Here is a 19,753-nt window from a genome sequence, read left to right as displayed (position 1 = left end):
CATTTCTCAGCTTAGCAGCAGCACATCCTACTTTGTAATGCAGATGGCACATCTAATGGTCACTTAAACCTGGCTGGTCTCCACTGAAATTCAAGCATCAGTACTGTAGTTATTGCTAACAATGTGTGGGTAGTCAATAATTTCTTAGGACTCTCCTCTGCTGCGGCACTATAGCTCAATTCTTGTCCAAGGACAGGCAGTAAATGTTGTGGAACCACACACATGTAAGCACTGAACCTCCAAGCTCCCCCCTAATTTCGCACCTGTGATAAAATGAGCTACACAGGGCCTTCTCTTGCCCAACACTGGAGCTTTCTTCAGAAGTTAAGTTCAGTATGAGGGCTTTAAAATGTGTAGGTAGGCATGTGGCACCCCCCATACACACACCGGGGCCTCGCCTCCTCCACCGAGCAAGATCAGATGCTCCCAAGGGTGTCTTAGCAGAATGTGCAATTACCAATGCTCCAAATTCAGTAAAAGTTTAGAAGTCTCTTTCAGACCTCTTGGCTCATATAGGAAGGCTGAGGGTTGAATAAGCAGGGACTTATTGAGGTTAGTGTGCTCTCTAAATTTCCTCCATCCATTTGAGTTCGGCCTATGTGGCACTGTGCTTCATTCTGAAACTAGTACCCCCATTTAAAAGGCACACAACTTTGAAACAATGAAACGAGTCTTAAAAAGAAATGAACACTTTTATTCCAATAATGGAATACAATTATCTTGATTAGTGGACCTTTAAAGTTGTCAGAATCTCCATTTTGGGGTTGGGACCTTTTTCTGGTTGACATGTCTGTTTGAACAAGGCAACTTCTTATATCTGTAACAGTAACTCCCTTGGAACCACAAGACACCCCAAGTTTTCTTAATGATCAATCTTCACAACTTTTTCAGAACCCTTTTTTTCCCTAAACACATGCAATTTTGTGCTTCCTGAAAATACTCTAGAGAACGCCTGAGGCATGTTTATTTCATTTGCCTTCTAGCTCTAAACATTAATTTGCCAAGCTGTAAAAATTTATCCTAAATCCATCATAGATAACACTTCAGCTTGCCTCATACCAAAGACTCAAATACAATGTTACAAGCATTTAACTTGCAGGATTTGATCCATTTTTACAAACTTGTTTTTAAAATTTTCAATAAACAAAACACAACATACATGGTTGAAGACTCCTGGTTGAAATCCTGCAAAGTTAAAAGCAAGCAAAGCAGAGAGCTGAAGAGTTTTTAAGCTCTGCCTTGCTTGGGATGGGGGTGTTGAGGCCCTCTTGGCATGCTAGCTCTGGAAACCCTGGGATGCTCAAGTGTGTGGGAGTTCCACAGGCTAGAGAGTAAGTGTTTTTATGTATACATGGAACCCCTGGAATCAAAGTCCTGCACAAGATGTGATCATATAGTATTGTACTGCCAGAGTAACACATTACTGCCAGAGTAGTACATTACATGCCAACAACTTTTGCTACACAGTATTTGTAACAGGGCAAAAACAATCTGTATCCAGCTGTTTCTGACATTTAGGGCTCTTCCTCTTCTCTTCTCTGAACATCCAATGCTCACAGCAATGACTGACACTGGCATTTAAGATCTGACTTCCCTCTGAAATGTCTTCATTAAACACTGTAGACATATTTAAGCTGCTCAGCAGCTGCATTCTCCATGGGCATCCATTCCTCAAATGTCAGCCACAATTAACCTTGTACCTAAGATAAAAAGAGTAACATTAGCAGTGCCTCAAAAGGAAGTTATCAGAAAACTATGATTTGCTCAGGGACAGTCATGAATGGGTATGCTTTGATGCAGATAACAAACTCAAAATAAAGGCTTTATAAACTACTATGGTCTACAACTCAAGACTTGGAAAAAGTGTTATTTTAGTCAGAAGCTGGCACATGATCCTTAAGGGATAGAAGAGGCTTCCTCTAATACAGCACAGCCAAACCCACAAATATTAAGATACTCAAGGATTCTTATTAGGTGCAATGTGGCTGCTGAAAGCCTTATTCTGGTCACTGCTAATGGTTTTTTTTTTTTTTTGCAACTGTTTAGCTATGGCAGGCATCGACAAACTCTGCCCTCCAGATGTTTTTGGACTACAACTCCCATCATCCCTAGCTAACAGGACCAGTGGCCAGGGATGAGGGGAGTTGTAGTCCCGAAACATCTAGAGGGCCGAATTTGCCTATGCCTGAGCTATGGCATCTGCCCACTACCTTTCCTTTTGGGTTTGGGGGGGGGGAGAGAGAGAACTGAAGTGTTTTTTTTTTAATTCTGGCAAGCTTCCCTAGGTGGATGACTATGTCTTTGCCACGGATGTCTTTTGTTTTTAATTTTATCTTGCTATTTTTCTGCTGTTTTAATTTTATTTCATACATCACCTAGGGATGTATATGGAAGGTGAAAAATAGTAATACTCCCAAGACTACTGAACAGCATGTCTGAAATCCTGGCTGAACCTTTTAACTAGTTTTCATCAGAGATTGAAGTCTACAGCTTTCTATGCCACCATTAAGGCCGTTCCAGGTATCAGGGCAACAAGTGAACTGAACCCTGACAGCATGTTTACCTCATTCTTTACACTGGTATTGAAGTCACCATTCCTAGTGGAGCCCCTCCAGATGGCACTCTTATCAGTGGCATCTGCATATTCTTTTCCCGAAATGCCATTCACAGCTTGCCTTTAAAAGAAATCTAGTTTATTCTCTCCTCTTCCCTCAGAAATTTGCAAAGGCTAGATTCCAAAATAGGATGGCTATTTACCCAAATTGAGCAGCCAAAAACTCACCACAAACTTCACTGAAGGTATCAGCAATCTAAGTTGTACACTCTATCTGCCCATCTTTAATTTTCTAAGAGTATGCAGTGTTCCTAACATTGCATCCATCCAGCTTACCTGTTGTACTAATCAGAATAGAAATCCATGTTGTCCACCAGCACTGCCATGCACCAGGTCACATCTTAAAGGCAGCAGTCATCCTGCAACAATTAAAACAGGCATGAAAGATTATTCTAGCACAAACTGCCCAAGCCCCTAACCACCCCCAGAAACACAGCAAGAACGCCTGCATTTGCCAATTAACCTGCTTCAAGCTCTAATGCTTTAAGTTTGAGAGGTGGAAGGTTCACTGGATTGGAATGAACTGGAATGGCTTATGGATTCTCATTTCCTTTCCACTGGTGCTTTTCATGGTAAATCCATAACTTGACTGGCATATGTTTTGAGGATTATAGCAGAACTTTAGTTGGAGGTCTTCAAGTCTTACTACATTTCAAGAGCATCTTTTGGACTTCCTGGCTGCACCTGGGTCATGACAACTTGCCACAGGTTTGCTATTTGTATAAAAACTGCCCACCCAACTTAGTACAAAAAAGTCAGGCATCCAACTAAACATCAGGTTCGTATTAACGGCTTGTCTGAAATTCCCCAAGCTGGTATAGATTTTGGCTATTTAAGCCAATTTCTGATTTGTTAGCATTTTAATTTCCTAGTATAGTATAGTACAAGCAGTTGTTGTTTTTTAAGTTCTTCATTGAAACATACTGGGCAAAAAATAAACCCCTCCCAACCCTTTAAAGAAATGTTTGTCTACAGTGAGTTGCTTTCTTAGTGTTGCTTTCAAAAGCTTTGTGCCATACACAGTTTCATCTAAGATAAGGTTATGTTGAATTTGTAAGGCTTCGCCTAAGGCTATCCAGCAGTTTTTCCATTGGGTGCTGCTTTAAAATTTAAAAGAGCTTCCATTGCCATGATGTACAGCATGTCCTACCGTATTTAAGGACAGTAGTTTTGGTTTCAGTTTGACTAGACTGAAAAACTAGTTCGCTTTGCTTACCATCTTTGCTGTTTCACACGCATTTGATGCTTTAAATCTGTTGTGGAATGCTGAAAGTTGAAACTTGTTTATATGAAGCCATAAGCCTTTCAGAAGTTGGAGAGAAAGACTTCTTTGCTTATCTTATTTTCTCCATTTTGCCTTTGGAGTCAAAGATGTTCCTTTAAAAATGAGACACTACAGGATTGCAAAAATTTGAAACAGTAAGAGCAAGTACCGTTTTGCAGCTTCTTTGATGGAACTGGCCAACCTCTTACTTACAGATCTGTAGCTTGCTTACTACAGGTTAATATGTTATTTTTGGGGGTGAGGTTCTTGCAAATTCCCAAATGAAATATGTAGAAAGGCACAACGTACATTCAGTATTATCCGTATGTCGTTTTGATTTAATGACTGAATGGTATCCTGAATTTTTACACAAGACTGAAGAAATTTTCTATTTTGGAGCATTGTGTGCATTTCAGCATGGAGAGGATGTTTTAACATTTTAGTTTGGCACACATCCCACCACCCTCCAAAAGCTAAAATGGGTTTGCCTAGAAAGAAGGCACACGTTTGCATGTGTAGAACGATCCATGGCCATTTTAGATGGCTGCACGTTGTACGGAAAGCCTTAGGGTTGCCGGTTTCATGGATGAGGTGAGAGCGTTGCATTTCAGGGTTAACCTTTACTTTAAAAAGTTACAACACTAGTACACAGGCTAAAAATGTCATACATTAACATCTGCTTTCTGAGAGAAATATTAACAATTTTGAAATGAATTAAAACAAGTTTACTTTCTCCTCACAAAAAAACATTAAGTAATGGAGGGGAACTTAACAAGCAACAATAAAAAAGATAAAAACAAATGTTTCAGTAGTCCTCTGGAGTGAGGATAGAACTTCCACATTCCATTTGTTGGGAGGAAAAAACTGATTTGGTCCAGCACTTTAAAAGGTTTCAGTATCTGCTTCGGCCTCCACCTCTATCAGAGCGGCTCCCTCCACGGCCGCCACCTCTGGGTGCTCCGCGGCTGGAGCTGCTGTAAGAATCACGTGGAGGAGCATAACCCCTTTCCATAGAAGGGGGGAGGCCTCTGTCTTGTCTTCCCACACGATCACGGCCACTTGAGTAGACATCACTTCTGCTGCTTGAGTAACTTTCTCGACTTCCACCATACCCATCTCGGGTGCTCCCATAATCGTCATAGCGACTGCTTCCACCATAAGATGGAGGGGGCCCTCGTGCAGGTGGAGCACTACGTGAGTTACCTGCAGGTTCAATGGTCAGGTAATAGGACAACACTATAAATCAAATCACCACAACTTTACATCTGAGTTTAAAAGAATTTGTATCAATGGTGTCTGTTACTCTTTTGTATTAACTGAAAGTTTTAATATAATCTCACATGTTGGGACATTTGGCAGGGGAGTATCGGGTAGTGAACGAAATAAAGGCTGTTTGAAGACGATGATATTTCTCAAGGCAGCTCTTTTTGGGATTATTCCAGAACAGCTTGCTATTTTTACAGCAGAAATTCCACAATTTTTTTCCAGTGATAGATGCAATTCAGAACAGTTGAACTTTTGCTTCGTTAGTTTATGGGAACTGTAATTCAATCATTTTGTTAAAAATGAAGTAACGGTGTATTTTCACTGCAGTGGACAAGCCCAGAATGCCAATTCCCCACTTAAGTAGATGCAGTCTATTAAGTCAAGAGTGAGGCCTACTGAGTTCCTTAAGACCTTCAAAATAAGCACTTACCATAACTCTCATAGGAATCTCTGTATGAGCCCCCACTTGGGTGATCAGAATAGTCCCGGTCACGCCCTCCATAGCCATCACGATCGCTGTAAGAGGAATAACTGCTGGGGTTTAGTACAGGCCATCGCTAGGTGACTTTTGCACAGAGTAAGGTAGCCCTTTCACTTATACCCTGTTCTTCCTCAAAAGAATCTTAGATTTGGTTCCCAAGTAGTCTCCCATCCAGGTGGTTTTGAGATGAGCCACCCTTTTGTCCCAATACCCTGCCTGACTCAGTCTAAGTACACATAACTAAAATAATCAAAGATCTATATCTATCTTTGCCTCAATTACCCTTCTCACTATTTCCTTTGTGTCTATGCAAGTCCCTTGGGGGTAAGAACTAGACAAAGCTGTTCTTTGCAGAGCATCATGAATATCAGGGGTGGTAGTCAGAAGATAGATCTGGATCTATTAGTAGATCAGCAAGTATTTGTGACTCCCAATTATAGCAGCAAAATGTAGAAAGCTTGTGGCAACCATTAATGGATCTGTGTGTAGAACATGAGCACTGTTCAGTTGAACTCTTGGGCTCAAAATTCTTTAATTCCAAGAACATCATTTACACTAGGCTCCTGTTAATAAGATTCCTAGGTTTTAGTTCCAAATAAAGTATATTCCACAAGCCTGAAGTCTGTGCCATCCCTGATAAACATAGATGGTGCTATAGAAAATAATGACATATAGCTTCCTATAGACCTACATTATCCACCTTCACATGGCTGGCTAGTGGCTTTAGAACTGCTTAAAGAAAGCCAACAATTGTTCATGTGAGGTATGGCAATTTGGTTTCTCTTGTGTAACATAAAAGGGGTATACATGTTCTTGTAGCACCTTAAATATAAACAGATTTATTATGGCATAAGCTTCCATGGACCACAGTCCACTTCACCTGACACATGACGTACTATCCTTAGTTGCAAGTAGGTATGATAAGACTTCAAAAGTGTCTGATGAAAAGGACTGTAGTCCACCAAACCTTCTGGCTCAAGGTGCCACAAGACATTTGTTATATTATTGTGCTTATCATTTGAATAAATTACAAAGAGGCACACTGCAAACTGAAACATAAGCTTGACTAACTTGTTGAATGATATATTAAAAGATTTGTTTGAGAATACACAAAAGTGAACGTTAAGTACCTGAAACCTCTTGAGGGATACTCATCACGTGAACGGGAATGACCATAGTCACGGTAGGCATAATCTCTTGGAGGTGAAGTATATTCCTTTGTGTCTCTGGAACTTGCCAATTGAACAATGAGCTTGACTAGCTTGTTAATGGAATATGAGAGATTTGTTCAACAACACACAAAATCGAACATTAGCTACCTGTAGCCTCTTGAGGGGTATTCATCACGTGAACTGGAGTGACCATAATCACGGTAGGCATAATCTCTTGGCGGTGGAGCATAATCTCTTGTGTCTCTGGAGCTTGGATAGTCCCGACTGGAATAGCTATGGAAATGAAAACTAAAATATTTTTTTCTGGTAGTGGTGCAGGAGCTCCTCATAACAGCTCACAGCCATACGCTCAAGCAGAGTCCTAATGCAGCAGCAGACACCCTACCATAAAGTGGAGGAGACATAGTGTAACATCTAATTAGGCTTGGCTGACAAGTCACAGAATACTGAACTTCAAAAGGTAGTGTAGCCGCTAGCATCTTAAACTTTGGTTGCAGAAACCTGAGTTAACATCTCTGATTAGCAAATAAGAAATACAACCAATTCTACAATTAATTGCTACAATTTAAATGGCCAGCATTAAGTACAAATTCAATTAAAAGAAAGAAAATATCCAGCCACTTTGATTCTCCTCATTCTTCCTTTATGCAGGTAACAAATTGTTCATAAACAGTAAACACCGAAAGCCTTATTATCTCATTGATTTGCCAGAACAAATCAAAGGTCTGGTTGTCCTGACAGATGGGACACACCCAGTCCAAAAAATGTCCCAGAGATGTGCTCCCCCTACACCCTTTCCATTAAACCACTACTTCTGCAATCAAAATGCAGTAAGATCAATAATTAAGTTCCTTGATCTGAAAAATATCCAACAGGGTTTGATTTTACCTGTCTTTAGTACTGTAACCATCATCTCTTGGAGACAGGTAGACATCTCTTCGTGATGGCAGTGGTTCTCTGCGTGGCGGTCCTCCATAACTGTCTCTACCGCGTGAAAGGGGTGCTTAAGTAATCAAACAGAAAATGAAATATTTTTGAAATAAAGCATTCTGAAAACAAGGTATTAGTAGAGAAAGTTGTTCCCACACCATACTGGATCAAACTTTTCTGTGGTGGTTTAAGTTCAACACCTCTATCAGCAAGATATATAGCAAAGTCCTACATTATACTGAAAGAAAAGTTGCTTTCAGTTCTTCCAAACAGAGGCCTAGTCAAACTAAGCATACATCAACAAGGCTTGACTAAGTGAGTATTTAGCCCATATTCTACAACTCAAGAATCCTTTTCAAATGTGTTGCATAAGACTCACATGTGGAGATATGCTGAACACCGCAGTCATCCAGCATAACTAAGGAGTGTCAATTCACACCTCTTCATCCAGCAAGGGGTATCTGCCCTAACACAGAGACACTAGCGGGGACTTGCTCCCAACATAGGAATGCTAGAGGGTCCTGGAAAGCAGCACATCTACTTTGCTATTTCTGATTGCCAGTAAAACTCAGTACAGTTGTAAAAGCCTTTCTCCAATCACCACAAATTTGTGGATCCATGCAATGGACAATAAAAAATACTTTATTACATTCACATGCTGTTTGGCATCTAAGTGATAAAAAAAATTACCTCTGCCTCCCATTCCACTACTACTACGAACAGGTCCAGAAGGAGCAGGTCTTTTAGGTGGTGGGCCACCGCTACGTGGGGGTGGGCCCCTTTTCATCGGTAGAGGGCCTCTAGAAGAACCTAGAAGCGCAGCAATGTGTCAGCTAGGTAGCAGAAACAGGATTCCTCAGACAGATCTCCCTCACTGGGAGCACAATGTAACACTGTAGCAGTACCCATGATACACACAGAATATTCCTGCACTGTCTCTTCCCAGAGAGAGACTGTCATCTGGAACAGAACAGATTCTCAGCAGCTCTTTCCGATAATTTGAATTACTATGATTTTATTGTTCTGTTTTCATAAATTTGTTGTTTATTCATTTGCTGCTGTGTTTGTTATTACAGGGATCGCAATACTTGTTTTTTTAATGTTACTGTGAATTTTGTGACCCCCTTTGAGCTCAACATTTGTTGTGGGAAAAGTAGAACACAAATATCAATCAAATCAAACCTTCGATTCTAAAATTTGGAGTTCAACAAAGACCATGGGCTAGAAAAGATTCAAACTGCTATTTACTGTTTAATCTCAAAACAGCAAATAATGCAGGACAGCTATAAACAGCAAAAACCGCTGTCAATAGCTTATACGCAAATATTAAGAAACTCACCTTTGTTTAAGACATTAAAAAACCGTGTGGAGCAGCGTAAACTTGTTTCAACATCAAAAAACACTGAAGAACATCAAAACACGGATTGAATAACTTCTGCCTAAACTTGCAAAATTTCAGTTAAGGCAAATCACCAATTTGCTTAACATGAAATTAACCCCTGGACCAATTTCCAAAATACATCTCAATGTTTTAAGCAAGCCTACAAGTTTGCTAGCTTCATCTCTATACTTGAGTACATCAAACACAAGAACAGCATTCATCCTGTGAAATAGCAGAACGACAATCTTTTCCCAAACTTCCAAAAGGGGTAAAATAATCACCAGAAATTCATCATCTGTATTGTGTCTAGAGCTGGACGATATATTGGTAAATTGTCTGAAACCAGTATGGCATTCAGATTGTGGTATGTTTCAGATGTTTTGAGGGGCTTCTTGCCCCTCAGCCAAGAAGTTTAAGTCAATATGGGACCTTACTTAACTGCCTATGTATCTAGGCTGTTTATTCCTCCCCTAAGGTGGAGAGAAGCAGCAGCTGAGATATATCATGATGTTTGGAATGCATCAGTATATCACAATATTTAGCAGCTGATTATATATAAAAATGTTGAAAAGCAGATATTGTAAAGTCCTAATTGTGTCTTGATTTTGAGAGTAGGCTGTAAACCAGCATTCTCTATGAAGTGTCTTGTTTGCTGCCCAATTACACATGGGAAAACACACATACCCAAATAACTCCCTCTTGAAGGAGGACCCCGTGTTCCACTTCCACCTCTTCCGCCTCTAAAACCTCTTGGAGGACCTCTGCTCCTTGAAGGGGGAGGGGGCCCACGTCTACCGGTTTCAAAGGATGGCTTGGTAGCTTGTTCAACTTTAATTGATCTTCCGTCTAAAGACTGAACAAAGGAATCTAACTCAGCATTAATTGCAAATGCTTCTTTTTATTATTATTAAAGATTTTCTTGGTTTACAAAAGTGTGTACAATGTCTCTCGCATTTTTCCATGTAACATTTTTACAGATCAATTTTGGTTGTTGAGACATTAGGCAGAAAGGGGGGGAAGAGGTGGGTGGGATGGGGGAGGGTGGGGTGGGGAGGCGATGTTTCTATTTTCCTTGGTATATGTAGGATTTGGTGTCAGCATCGTTTGTGTTGGTTCTCTGTTGTTCGCTTGTGTTTCTTTGGCGGTGAGAGGTCACGATTGGCGTAGGGTGTGCTTGTTCCTTTGTTGTTGGCTGTGGTGATCTTTGGTTTTCTGTGTGAGTGGGGTGGGTGGGTGTTTTGGATCAGGTTAGCCATATTGATTTGTATGCTGTCGGTAGATTTTTGTCATTATCTTGTTGAGCTGTGTGTGTGATGAAGGGGGACCATATGGGCAAATGCTTCTTTTTGTAGAACAGAGTTCCTCAGTTCTGGTTTCTGGCAAATGTGTTTAGTTTGGTATTATGCAGATAAAAAAAAATCTAATTTTAAAAATGAATATATTGTTTTAACCCCATTTTGTAAACCACTCTAGGATTTAACCAACCAAGGACAACTTAAAAATTGAACACCCATATTCTACAACTACATGCTTTCAGTATGTCAATCTTATTTGTTTACATACAATTCTTCTAGATCTTTAGTTTCCAAGTGCATTCAAACCAATTTTCAGAAGCAAAGGTGTTGCCATGATGTGCATGTTATTAAAAAGCAACAGTTACTACAGGTATTTTCTAGGACTGATTGAGCCATCGCAATCAGGGAACAATTTCAGCAGTTCTTGAGACACCCAGTTTCGTTCTTAATTTAAGAGCAGCCATAGAATGCCCGTACTAGCATTCTTGAAGAAAATATGCCATCAGGCTTTATTTGTTTTAAAGCTAACCCGTAACAACCTTAAACAAATTCCCTTAACATCCCTAAATGCTATTACCCAAGCATTCACTCCATTATAACACACCACTGAACTTGTCTCATTTAATGAATAAAAGCAACTCTGTCAATCAATCAATCCAATCACCCTCAGCTTGACACTCTGCAATTAACACATTACTTCCTACCTTTCCATTCATATCTCTGGCAGCATCCTTGGCATCTGCTGGACTCTCAAAGGTAACAAAAGCAAACCCTCTTGATTTGTTGGTTTCACGGTCTTTCATAAGGAGAACTGAAGAAAGACAAAAGTGTTATTCCACTTTCATCATAGAATGATGTATCCCAAGTTGTACACAAGCCTGCTCAGAACTTCTTAGAGGACGTATAAGCTCTATCATTTCAACTGATCAAAGCTGTTAAGTTCATCAAAGCAGACCTTTAACTTAATATTATGCCCTAAAAAGGCTGTGTGCTTACCCTCTACTATATGGCCATATTTGCCAAAGACAGATTCAAGAGCCTTCTCATTAGTCTCTGTGTTCAGCCCACCAATGAACAACTTGCCAGGACGATCTGCTTCAACCATTTTGACACAGTTTGGGATCTGGAACAACACACATTCAACTTGAAATAGGGGAGAGGTTTGCGTCCTTTGTTAATATTTGACAAAACAACAGGATAATTCCTCAGACAGCAATATGCAGATATTGAAAAAAACTGATTGGGGATTGATGGCCCTTATCAGCTTGTCCAGTTGCTAAACAGAAATGGCAGCATCCTTTCTGTGGTGACCAAGGCCTTGCTTAAAGGCATCTAATTGAGAACAAATATTGACACTAAAAACACATTGTCTCAAAATCCAGAACAATTAATTACTACCTGCAAGCAAAAGCTCTAATGCAAGTAACTGTAATGTTTGCAAGTAATTTTTAAAAAGAAAAGCAAACCTAGTTTAAGATAAGGAAACATTCATAGGGGAAGAAAATACAACAGCTCCCCTATGATTTTTCTAATACTGGAAAAGGTTGAAAATGCACCACAGTGGTTACTACAAAGGAAGCTGTCTCCCACAGGGATATTTATTTATTTATTTTGCTTTTCGTAAACTTTATTGAAATTGATTAATAACAAAACATTCTTTTGCATGGTATGTCCAAATATACAAATAAAAATCTATTCAAACTTAAACAATTCCTTTCACCATACATTCTTATTCAAATACATATGACTTCCCATCACCCCCCACTGTATTTACCATTTCTTTTTTTCTGTTGTACTAATAGTTGTTACTTTGTTCTTTTTATGCTATACTTCCTTACATCTTTTTGTATCCATTTGCATTATTTTTTGCTATTTTACACAGAAATATACCACAGGGATATTTAAGTTGTCCCCCCCACCTGTTTTTGTTTGTTGTTGTTCCATTAAAAGGAAAGCGGGGGAACTACTTAGCCCTTTTATTGAGATAAGGAATACATTAAGAATTCTACCGAACAGTTCACTAAACAATAATATAAACAAGTAACTTCTGAATATATTAGACCACTATGTATGCTTTGCAATGTTTCTATACTCCATCATCACAAAATTATTGGCTAAAGGCTCAGTGAGGAACTTTCATTTCTTTAAAAATTGTGTTCAGCAAGGTCCATCAACAGCCCAATCCTACCCACACATACTTTGAAGTAGCAAGCTGACCCAAATTCATAGCAGAAAGGGAGACCTTAAATCAAGTTATGGTGCTTAAACACACCAAACGGCAAGGAGTCACTGCTCTTAACTCTGTTATATGAATAACAACTTGAGGAATTTACACACAGTAAGCTAATTGGTACATCCAGCTCAGTGTTGTCTGCTCTCCAGGATTTCAGGGGTCTTTGCCAGTCCTGCCTAGAGATGCTGGGGACAGGACCTGAGATCTCATGCCTGCCAAGCAGATGCTCCACCACTGAGCTACAGCCCTTCCCCAAAACTTGCACTTGAGGCGTTTGCTCTCCCCTCCTCCATCCTACACCTTTTAAAATTTATTTTTAGACTCTTAAGCCCAAGGACAGCGGCTGCCATCATAGAGATTTATGCTTTTATAATAGTGATTTTATAAGCCGCTCTCAGAGGCTTTCTTGGCTACAATAGAGAGGGGGGAAGGAAACTCAGAAATTAAAGAAAAGCAAGAAACTGAATATACCCAAAATGACAAAAGGCTACATTTAGGTAATCCTGCGGCCGCGCATGCGCAATGCTGAGACCGCCAAGAATAGGGGTGGGGGGTGAACGCGCGTTCCATTAAGAGGCAAGAAAAGAACGAGTCGCGCCTGCGCAGTCGCGGTTTCTAGCGCCCACGGGGCGCCCTCGCGCGGGATGCGCACTTCGGAGAAAGGGGAGGGGGCCACAAAGGAGGGGCTGAAGGCGATCGCAAAATGGCGGTTTGGGCGACCCTCCCTGCCAGCCCAGCCCCCCTTCCCCTCCCCCTCCGGTTCACTTTTCCCTCAGGGCAGGCGCAAGGCGGCTATCGGCCCCCGCCCGCCCCTCCCTCGCTGTTTAAAATGGCGCCTCCGTATGAATGAGAGGGACGGGCGTTGAGGGGGTGTGGGCGTATGAGAAATTAAAAAGGAATAAACGGGAGATCGCAGAAGGCGAATCTCCCCCCACGCTCACTGCCGCCGTTGGAAAACAATTGGTGTGTGGGGGGGGGATAGTAAAGGGCGGGCGAATCGAAAGGCGTGCGCGCGTGCGCTTCTCTCTGGTTCCCCCCCCCCCCGCCCGCGCGAACTTACCTCCAAACCGCCAGTAGATCAGCAACGACGCACTGAGAAGGAACAAAGGCGCCGAGGGCCTTTATATAGCTGACGTCAGCACATTCGTCTCGAGGCCAGAAAGCCCGGATGTAGGAGTGGGAGGGGGGAAGGGGGCGGAGCAAGGGGGAGCAGGGACACACCAGGCAAGATGCCTTTTCAGATAGGAGGAGGGCAACTTGCTCTAGCGAGCAGTTGTTGGGTTGGTATGTTGCAGCTTACTCTGCAGAACTGTGGGGGGGGGGGGTGTGCATAAGAAAAGAAAGAAAGAAAGAAAGAAAGAAAGAAAGAAAGAAAGGGCTAAATCAGAACAAGCACAATAATATTTTTAAAAAAATCAAATGGAAGGGGGGGGGGTTCTACATAACAGTGCAAAATGGTCCCCGACTGTACTGTATTGTTGCATAACGCCCCAATTTCTGAGTGTGGGGGTTCCTGGAGCTTTACGAAGGGTCTGTGATTTCTTCTGGAAATGAGGCACTGTGTTGTCTTTCTGATATATGGGTAATTTGCACATATATACAACCTTGATGGCTCATCTTCCAGGCGTTTTCCTCATCAGGAAACTGGCCTGCCTTATGTTTTAACCTTTCCTGGATCCAGAGATTCAGGAGACTTGGTTAAATTCTAGCACTTACTGGACCCAGGAATATTATATATTGTGCACACACAGAGACATGCACGTACAATCTCAACATGGATACATGTGTACATACATGCCCTCCAAGATTTCTCCAATTAAAATAAAATGGGGACACCCTATTCCATAATAATAATAATAATAATAATAAAGCAGGAAATCTAGGAACAAATCAGAAAGTGGGACAGCTTCTGTAAATCTGGGACTGTCCCTGGAAAATAGGGACACCTGGAGAGTCTGTACATATATAAGTAGTAGGCAACCCAAATTCTCTTCTAAACGCCATCCTGGCAAAGACTACCTGGTACAGTGCTGCAGATCTTTGCTCAGCATTTTTAGCATTCCCTTAGCACCTGAGAGTCAGTTTCTTTTCACTTTTACCTGGAAAGCAAGCCAACTAACATGGACAAGGATGCCCCAGGGGTACGCAGTCACCCACCATATTCTCCTCAATTCTGCATCAGGATCTACAGGACCTACTTCCGCCTGCAGGGTCCGTGATGTTACAGTACGTTGGTGACCTTTTAATATGTTCTACCATACTAGGGTTAGGGTTAGGGTTAGGGTTAGGGTTAGGGTTAGGGTTAGGGTTAGGGTTATGGATCACTGCCTTGTCGTGGCGAAGGGGCTTGAATTACTCAGGAAGCTATGGACAGGTCAAGATGGACAGGTCATAGTGGAGAGTTTGGACCAAACGTGATCCACCTGGAGTAGGAACTGGCAAGCCACTCCAGTATCCCTGCCAAGAAAACTCCATGGACAAAGACAACAGGCATATAAAAGATATGACGCTGGAAGATGAGCCCCTCAGGTCGGAAGGCGTCCAACATGCTACTGGGGAAGAGCGGAGGACAAGTACAAGTAGATCCAGAGCTGATGAAGCGGCTGGGCCAAAGCCGAAAGGACGCACAGTTGCTGATATGCCTGGAAGCGAAAGGAAAGTCCAATGCTGTAAAGAAAAGTATTGCATAGGAACCTGGAATGTAAGAACCATGAACCTTGGTAAGCTGGATGTGGTAAAAAATGAGATGGCAAGAATAAACATTGACATCCTAGGCATCAGTGAACTAAAATGGACAGGAATGGGCGAATTCAGTTCGGATGACTATCATATCTACTACTGTGGGCAGGAATCCCGTAAAAGAAATGGAGTGGCCCTCATAGTCAACAAAAGAGTGGCGAAAGCTGTACTGGGATACAATTTCAAAAATGATAGAATGATCTCGATACGAATCCAAGGCAGACCTTTTAACATCACAGTAATCCAAGTTTATGCACCAACTACCAGTGCTGAAGAAACTGAAATTGATCAATTCTATGAAGACTTACAACACCTTATAGAAATGACACCAAAGAAGGATGTTCTTCTCATTATAGGGGATTGGAATGCTAAAGTAGGGAGTCAAGAGATAAAAGGAACAACTGGCAAGTTTGGCCTTGGAGTTCAAAATGAAGCAGGGCAAAGGCTAATAGAGTTCTGTCAAGAGAACAAGCTGGTCATCACAAACACTCTTTTCCAACAACACAAGAGACGACTCTACACATGGACATCACCAGATGGGCAACATCGAAATCAGATTGATTATATTCTCTGCAGCCAAAGATGGAGAAGCTCTATACACTCAGCAAAAACAAGACCTGGAGCTGACTGTGGCTCAGATCATCAGCTTCTTATAGCAAAATTCCAGCTTAAACTGAAGAAAGTAGGAAAAACCACTGGGCCAGTAAGATACAATCTAAATCAAATTCCTTATGAATACACAGTTGAAGTGAAGAACAGGTTTAAGGATTTAGAGTTGGTGGATAGAGTGCCTGAAGAACTGTGGATGGAGGCTCGTAACATTATACAGGAGACAGCAACGAAAACCATCCCAATGAAAAAGAAATGCAAGAAAGCAAAGTGGCTGTCCAATGAGGCCTTACAAATAGCGGGGGAGAGAAGGCAAGCAAAATGCGAGGGAGATCGTGAAAGATACAGGAAATTGAATGCAGATTTCCAAAGAATAGCAAGGAGAGACAAGAGGGCCTTTCTAAATGAGCAATGCAAAGAAATAGAGGAAAATAACAGAATGGGAAAAACCAGAGATTTGTTCAAGAAAATTGGAGATATGAAAGGAAGATTTCGTACAAAGATTACCACAATTAAGGACAAAAGTGGAAAGGACCTAACAGAAGCAGAAGACATCAAGAAGAGGTGGCAAGAATACACAGAGGAATTATACCAGAAAGATATGGAGGTCTCATACACCCCAGGTAATGTGGTTGCTGACCTTGAGCCAGACATCCTGGAGAGTGAAGTCAAATGGGCCTTAGAAAGCCTCGCTAACAACAAGGCCAGTGGAAGTGATGATATTCCAGCTGAACTATTTAAAATTTTAAAAGATGATGCTGTTAAGGTGCTACACTCAATATGCCAGCAAATTTGGAAAACTCAGCAGTGGCCAGAGGATTGGAGAAGATCAGTCTACATCCCAATCCCAAAGAAGGGCAGTGCCAAAGAATGCTCCAACTACCGCACAATTGCACTCATTTCACACGCTAGCAAGGTTATGCTTAAAATTCTACAAGGCAGGCTTAAGCAGTATGTGGACCGAGAACTCCCAGAAGTGCAAGCTGGATTTCGAAGGGGCAGAGGAACCAGAGACCAAATTGCAAACATGCGCTGGATTATGGAGAAAGCTAGAGAGTTCCAGAAAAACATCTACTTCTGCTTCATTGACTACGCAAAAGCATTTGACTGTGTCGACCACAGCAAACTATGGCAAGTTCTTAAAGAAATGGGAGTGCCAGATCACCTCATTTGTCTCCTGAGAAATCTCTATGTGGGACAAGAAGCTACAGTTAGAACTGGATATGGAACAACTGATTGGTTCAAAATTGGGAAAGGAGTACGACAAGGCTGTATATTGTCTCCCTGCTTATTTAACTTATATGCAGAATTCACCATGCGAAAGGCTGGACTGGATGAATCCCAAACCGGAATTAAGATTGCCGGAAAAAATATCAACAACCTCAGATATGCTGATGATACTACCCTGATGGCAGAAAGTGAGGAGGAATTAAAGAACCTTTTAATGAGGGTGAAAGAGGAGAGCGCTAAATATGGTCTGAAGCTCAACATCAAAAAAACTAAGATCATGGCCACTGGTCCCATCACCTCCTGGCAAATAGAAGGGGAAGAAATGGAGGCAGTGAGAGATTTCACTTTCTTGGGTTCCATGATCACTGCAGATGGTGACAGCAGTCACGAAATTAGAAGACGCCTGCTTCTTGGGAGAAAAGCAATGACAAACCTAGACAGCATCTTAAAAAGCAAAGACATCACCTTGCCGACAAAGGTCCGTATAGTTAAAGCTATGGTTTTCCCAGTAGTAATGTATGGAAGTGAGAGCTGGACCATAAAGAAGGCTGATCGCCGAAGAATTGATGCTTTTGAATTATGGTGCTGGAGGAGACTCTTGAGAGTCCCATGGACTGCAAGAAGATCAAACCTATCCATTCTCAAAGAAATCAGCCCTGAGTGCTCACTAGAAGGACAGATCCTGAAGTTGAGGCTCCAGTACTTTGGCCACCTCATGAGAAGAGAAGAATCCCTAGAAAAGACCCTGATGTTGGGAAAGATGGAGGGCACAAGGAGAAGGGGACGACAGAGGATGAGATGGTTGGACAGTGTTCTCGAAGCTACTAACATGAGTTTGGCCAAACTGCGGGAGGCAGTGAAGGATAGGCGTGCCTGGCGTACTCTGGTCCATGGGGTCACGAAGAGTCGGACACGACTGAACGACTGAACAACAACACCAGCAAGGAAGCATGCAAAACAGACACTAAACACCTCATCACAGCACTAGGGACACATTCTTGGGGTCGGCATCCAGAGCTTGGCCACAGATAGGATAGAAGCCGTCACTAAAAACCCCTAGCCAAAAACCAAGCACCAACTGTGAGGCTTCCTTTTTTCCCCAAAAGAATTTATTGGATTTTAATAACCAAAATACACAAAACACAAATACAAACACTACAAAAACCACACAAAATACACACAAACAAAACAGTTATTTACTCATCCTTATCCTCTTTATAATCCTAAGCTTGTGACTTCCTCACATCCTCTCTTTTGCGTTCATTTCTAATCTTCTTTGGGAACTTTGTAACATTGTAAAATCTATTTTCTTACATCTAATCTTAGTCTTACAATTATAATCCACATATCTTAAATCCTGAATCTTATTCTTATCAAATAAAACATCAAATTCCACTTCTCCACTTCTTTTATCCTCTCTTCATTTAACTTTGTTGTGCTGTAGCCTATATTTCATCTGATTCCAATTTCAAATATATATACTGTATATATAAATCAATACATATTAACAAATACCTAAGTATTTCTTCCATCTCATAGTCCATTTTCCCTCTGGTGTCAGAGTGCCGTGGTCAGTCTTTATAATACCCCATTAATTCATACTTTACCCCACCCTCCTCCTGTCCATCATCACCCTTCCCTTTGCCTTTCCCATCCCCCACCGGTCTCCCCCCCCCCCAACATTCCCCCAGTCCAGTTTCTTCTTCCTTCATGTTCAGTTTTACTTCTTTTCCTTCTGTTATTTCCTTCAATTGTAGCTTCCACTTCTCCAGAATGTAGCATTCTTCCTGATGAACAGTTGCAGCAACTTTATCACAAAGTAACTTTCTTCCACTCTCAGCTCCGAATTGCATTTTCCATGATTGTTGTTCTCGAACCTCTGGGCTGCCACCCCAGGGGTTCTTTGTACTATCCAAACTGTGGGCTCCCCGCCTCTCACGCCAGGGAAGCCTTTCTTGTTTTCCACCTTGTGTATCCTCCCCTTCAGAAAAATCCTCTGGATCAGCATTATTTCCATCTTTTTCATCGAGTGGGTATATAGAACAGTTATGCAAAGTAGCTCCTATCTGAGCAAACTTGTCTGAAACATTCTGTTGAAGTAGTTGCAGTTCAAACAATATTCTTTTCTGGAGTGGTATCATTGTTGAGTCTAGCACTTCAAGGACACCGTGGGATTTGAGTAGGCAGGAAGTTATTTTTCCAGCTGCGCAATCCGGACCCAAACCGCCATTCCTTGCCTGACCCAGACTCCTTAACCAGAGGGTTAGCGGTATCTCTCCTTTTAATTTATAGTCCACAAGAAGAAATAAATCAAACTCCCAATCTTCCCCCCATGCAGGGTTTTCTAAAGTATACAAAATCAGCGTTAAACTTTAAAGCAAGTCTTAAGCGGCTCCAGCTTCATTGACGTTACTTTGATCTTGCCGCTGTCAGAGAGAGACGGACTTCCTCATTTTAAATCTCTCTCCGTAAGCCAAATTTCAGCCTTTTAGATTCGAATTGAGCTCCGTACTTACAGAGTCCTTGTTTTAGGTCCAAA

General features: G+C 41.5%; 1 protein-coding gene and 1 non-coding gene across 10 annotated transcripts; both read right to left on the bottom strand.

Annotated features, from left to right (window-relative positions):
* Positions 1-1,539: 1,539 nt before the first annotated feature.
* On the bottom strand, positions 1,540-13,809 carry RBMX (RNA binding motif protein X-linked). Of its 9 annotated transcripts, none has more exons than XR_004425801.1 (11): positions 13,697-13,809; positions 11,400-11,526; positions 11,108-11,214; positions 9,793-9,961; positions 8,418-8,537; positions 7,686-7,800; positions 6,945-7,070; positions 6,756-6,857; positions 5,575-5,675; positions 2,891-2,973; positions 1,540-1,700 (listed from the first exon to the last, which is right to left on the bottom strand). XR_004425801.1 is itself a non-coding variant. In XM_033137031.1 (10 exons), exons 2-10 carry the CDS (start codon positions 11,506-11,508, stop codon positions 4,771-4,773), a joined length of 1,260 nt encoding a protein of 419 aa, XP_032992922.1. In that variant the 5' UTR covers positions 11,509-11,526; positions 13,697-13,809; the 3' UTR covers positions 4,479-4,770. The 9 variants fall into 9 exon arrangements, 6 of the variants coding, with proteins under 6 accessions (XP_032992922.1, XP_032992924.1, XP_032992923.1 ...); XR_004425802.1 differs by having other exon boundaries at positions 5,575-5,660; XR_004425803.1 differs by lacking the exon at positions 6,756-6,857 and having other exon boundaries at positions 5,575-5,660.
* LOC117040537 lies at positions 11,282-11,354 on the bottom strand. The gene has a single exon (XR_004425864.1). It is a non-coding gene; the product is annotated as a small nucleolar RNA SNORD61 (small nucleolar RNA).
* Positions 13,810-19,753: the final 5,944 nt, after the last annotated feature.

Source organism: Lacerta agilis, chromosome Z, assembly GCF_009819535.1.
Source record: "Lacerta agilis isolate rLacAgi1 chromosome Z, rLacAgi1.pri, whole genome shotgun sequence".
NCBI lineage: Eukaryota > Metazoa > Chordata > Lepidosauria > Squamata > Lacertidae > Lacerta > Lacerta agilis.
The sequence above is the reverse complement of the archived record's forward strand: the minus strand, read 5'-3'. Positions and strand labels throughout refer to the sequence as shown.

Excerpts from the sequence above, each read along its gene's own strand:
- RBMX (XM_033137031.1), bottom strand. The coding sequence starts at position 11,508 with ATGGTTGAAGCAGATCGTCCTGGCAAGTTGTTCATTGGTGGGCTGAAC. Across the intron at positions 7,801-8,417 it reads TAGTGGAATGGGAGGCAGAG|CACCCCTTTCACGCGGTAGA; the intron begins GTAATTTTTTTT and ends TGATTACTTAAG. Across the intron at positions 5,082-5,574 it reads AGATTCCTATGAGAGTTATG|GTAACTCACGTAGTGCTCCA; the intron begins GTAAGTGCTTAT and ends TTGAACCTGCAG.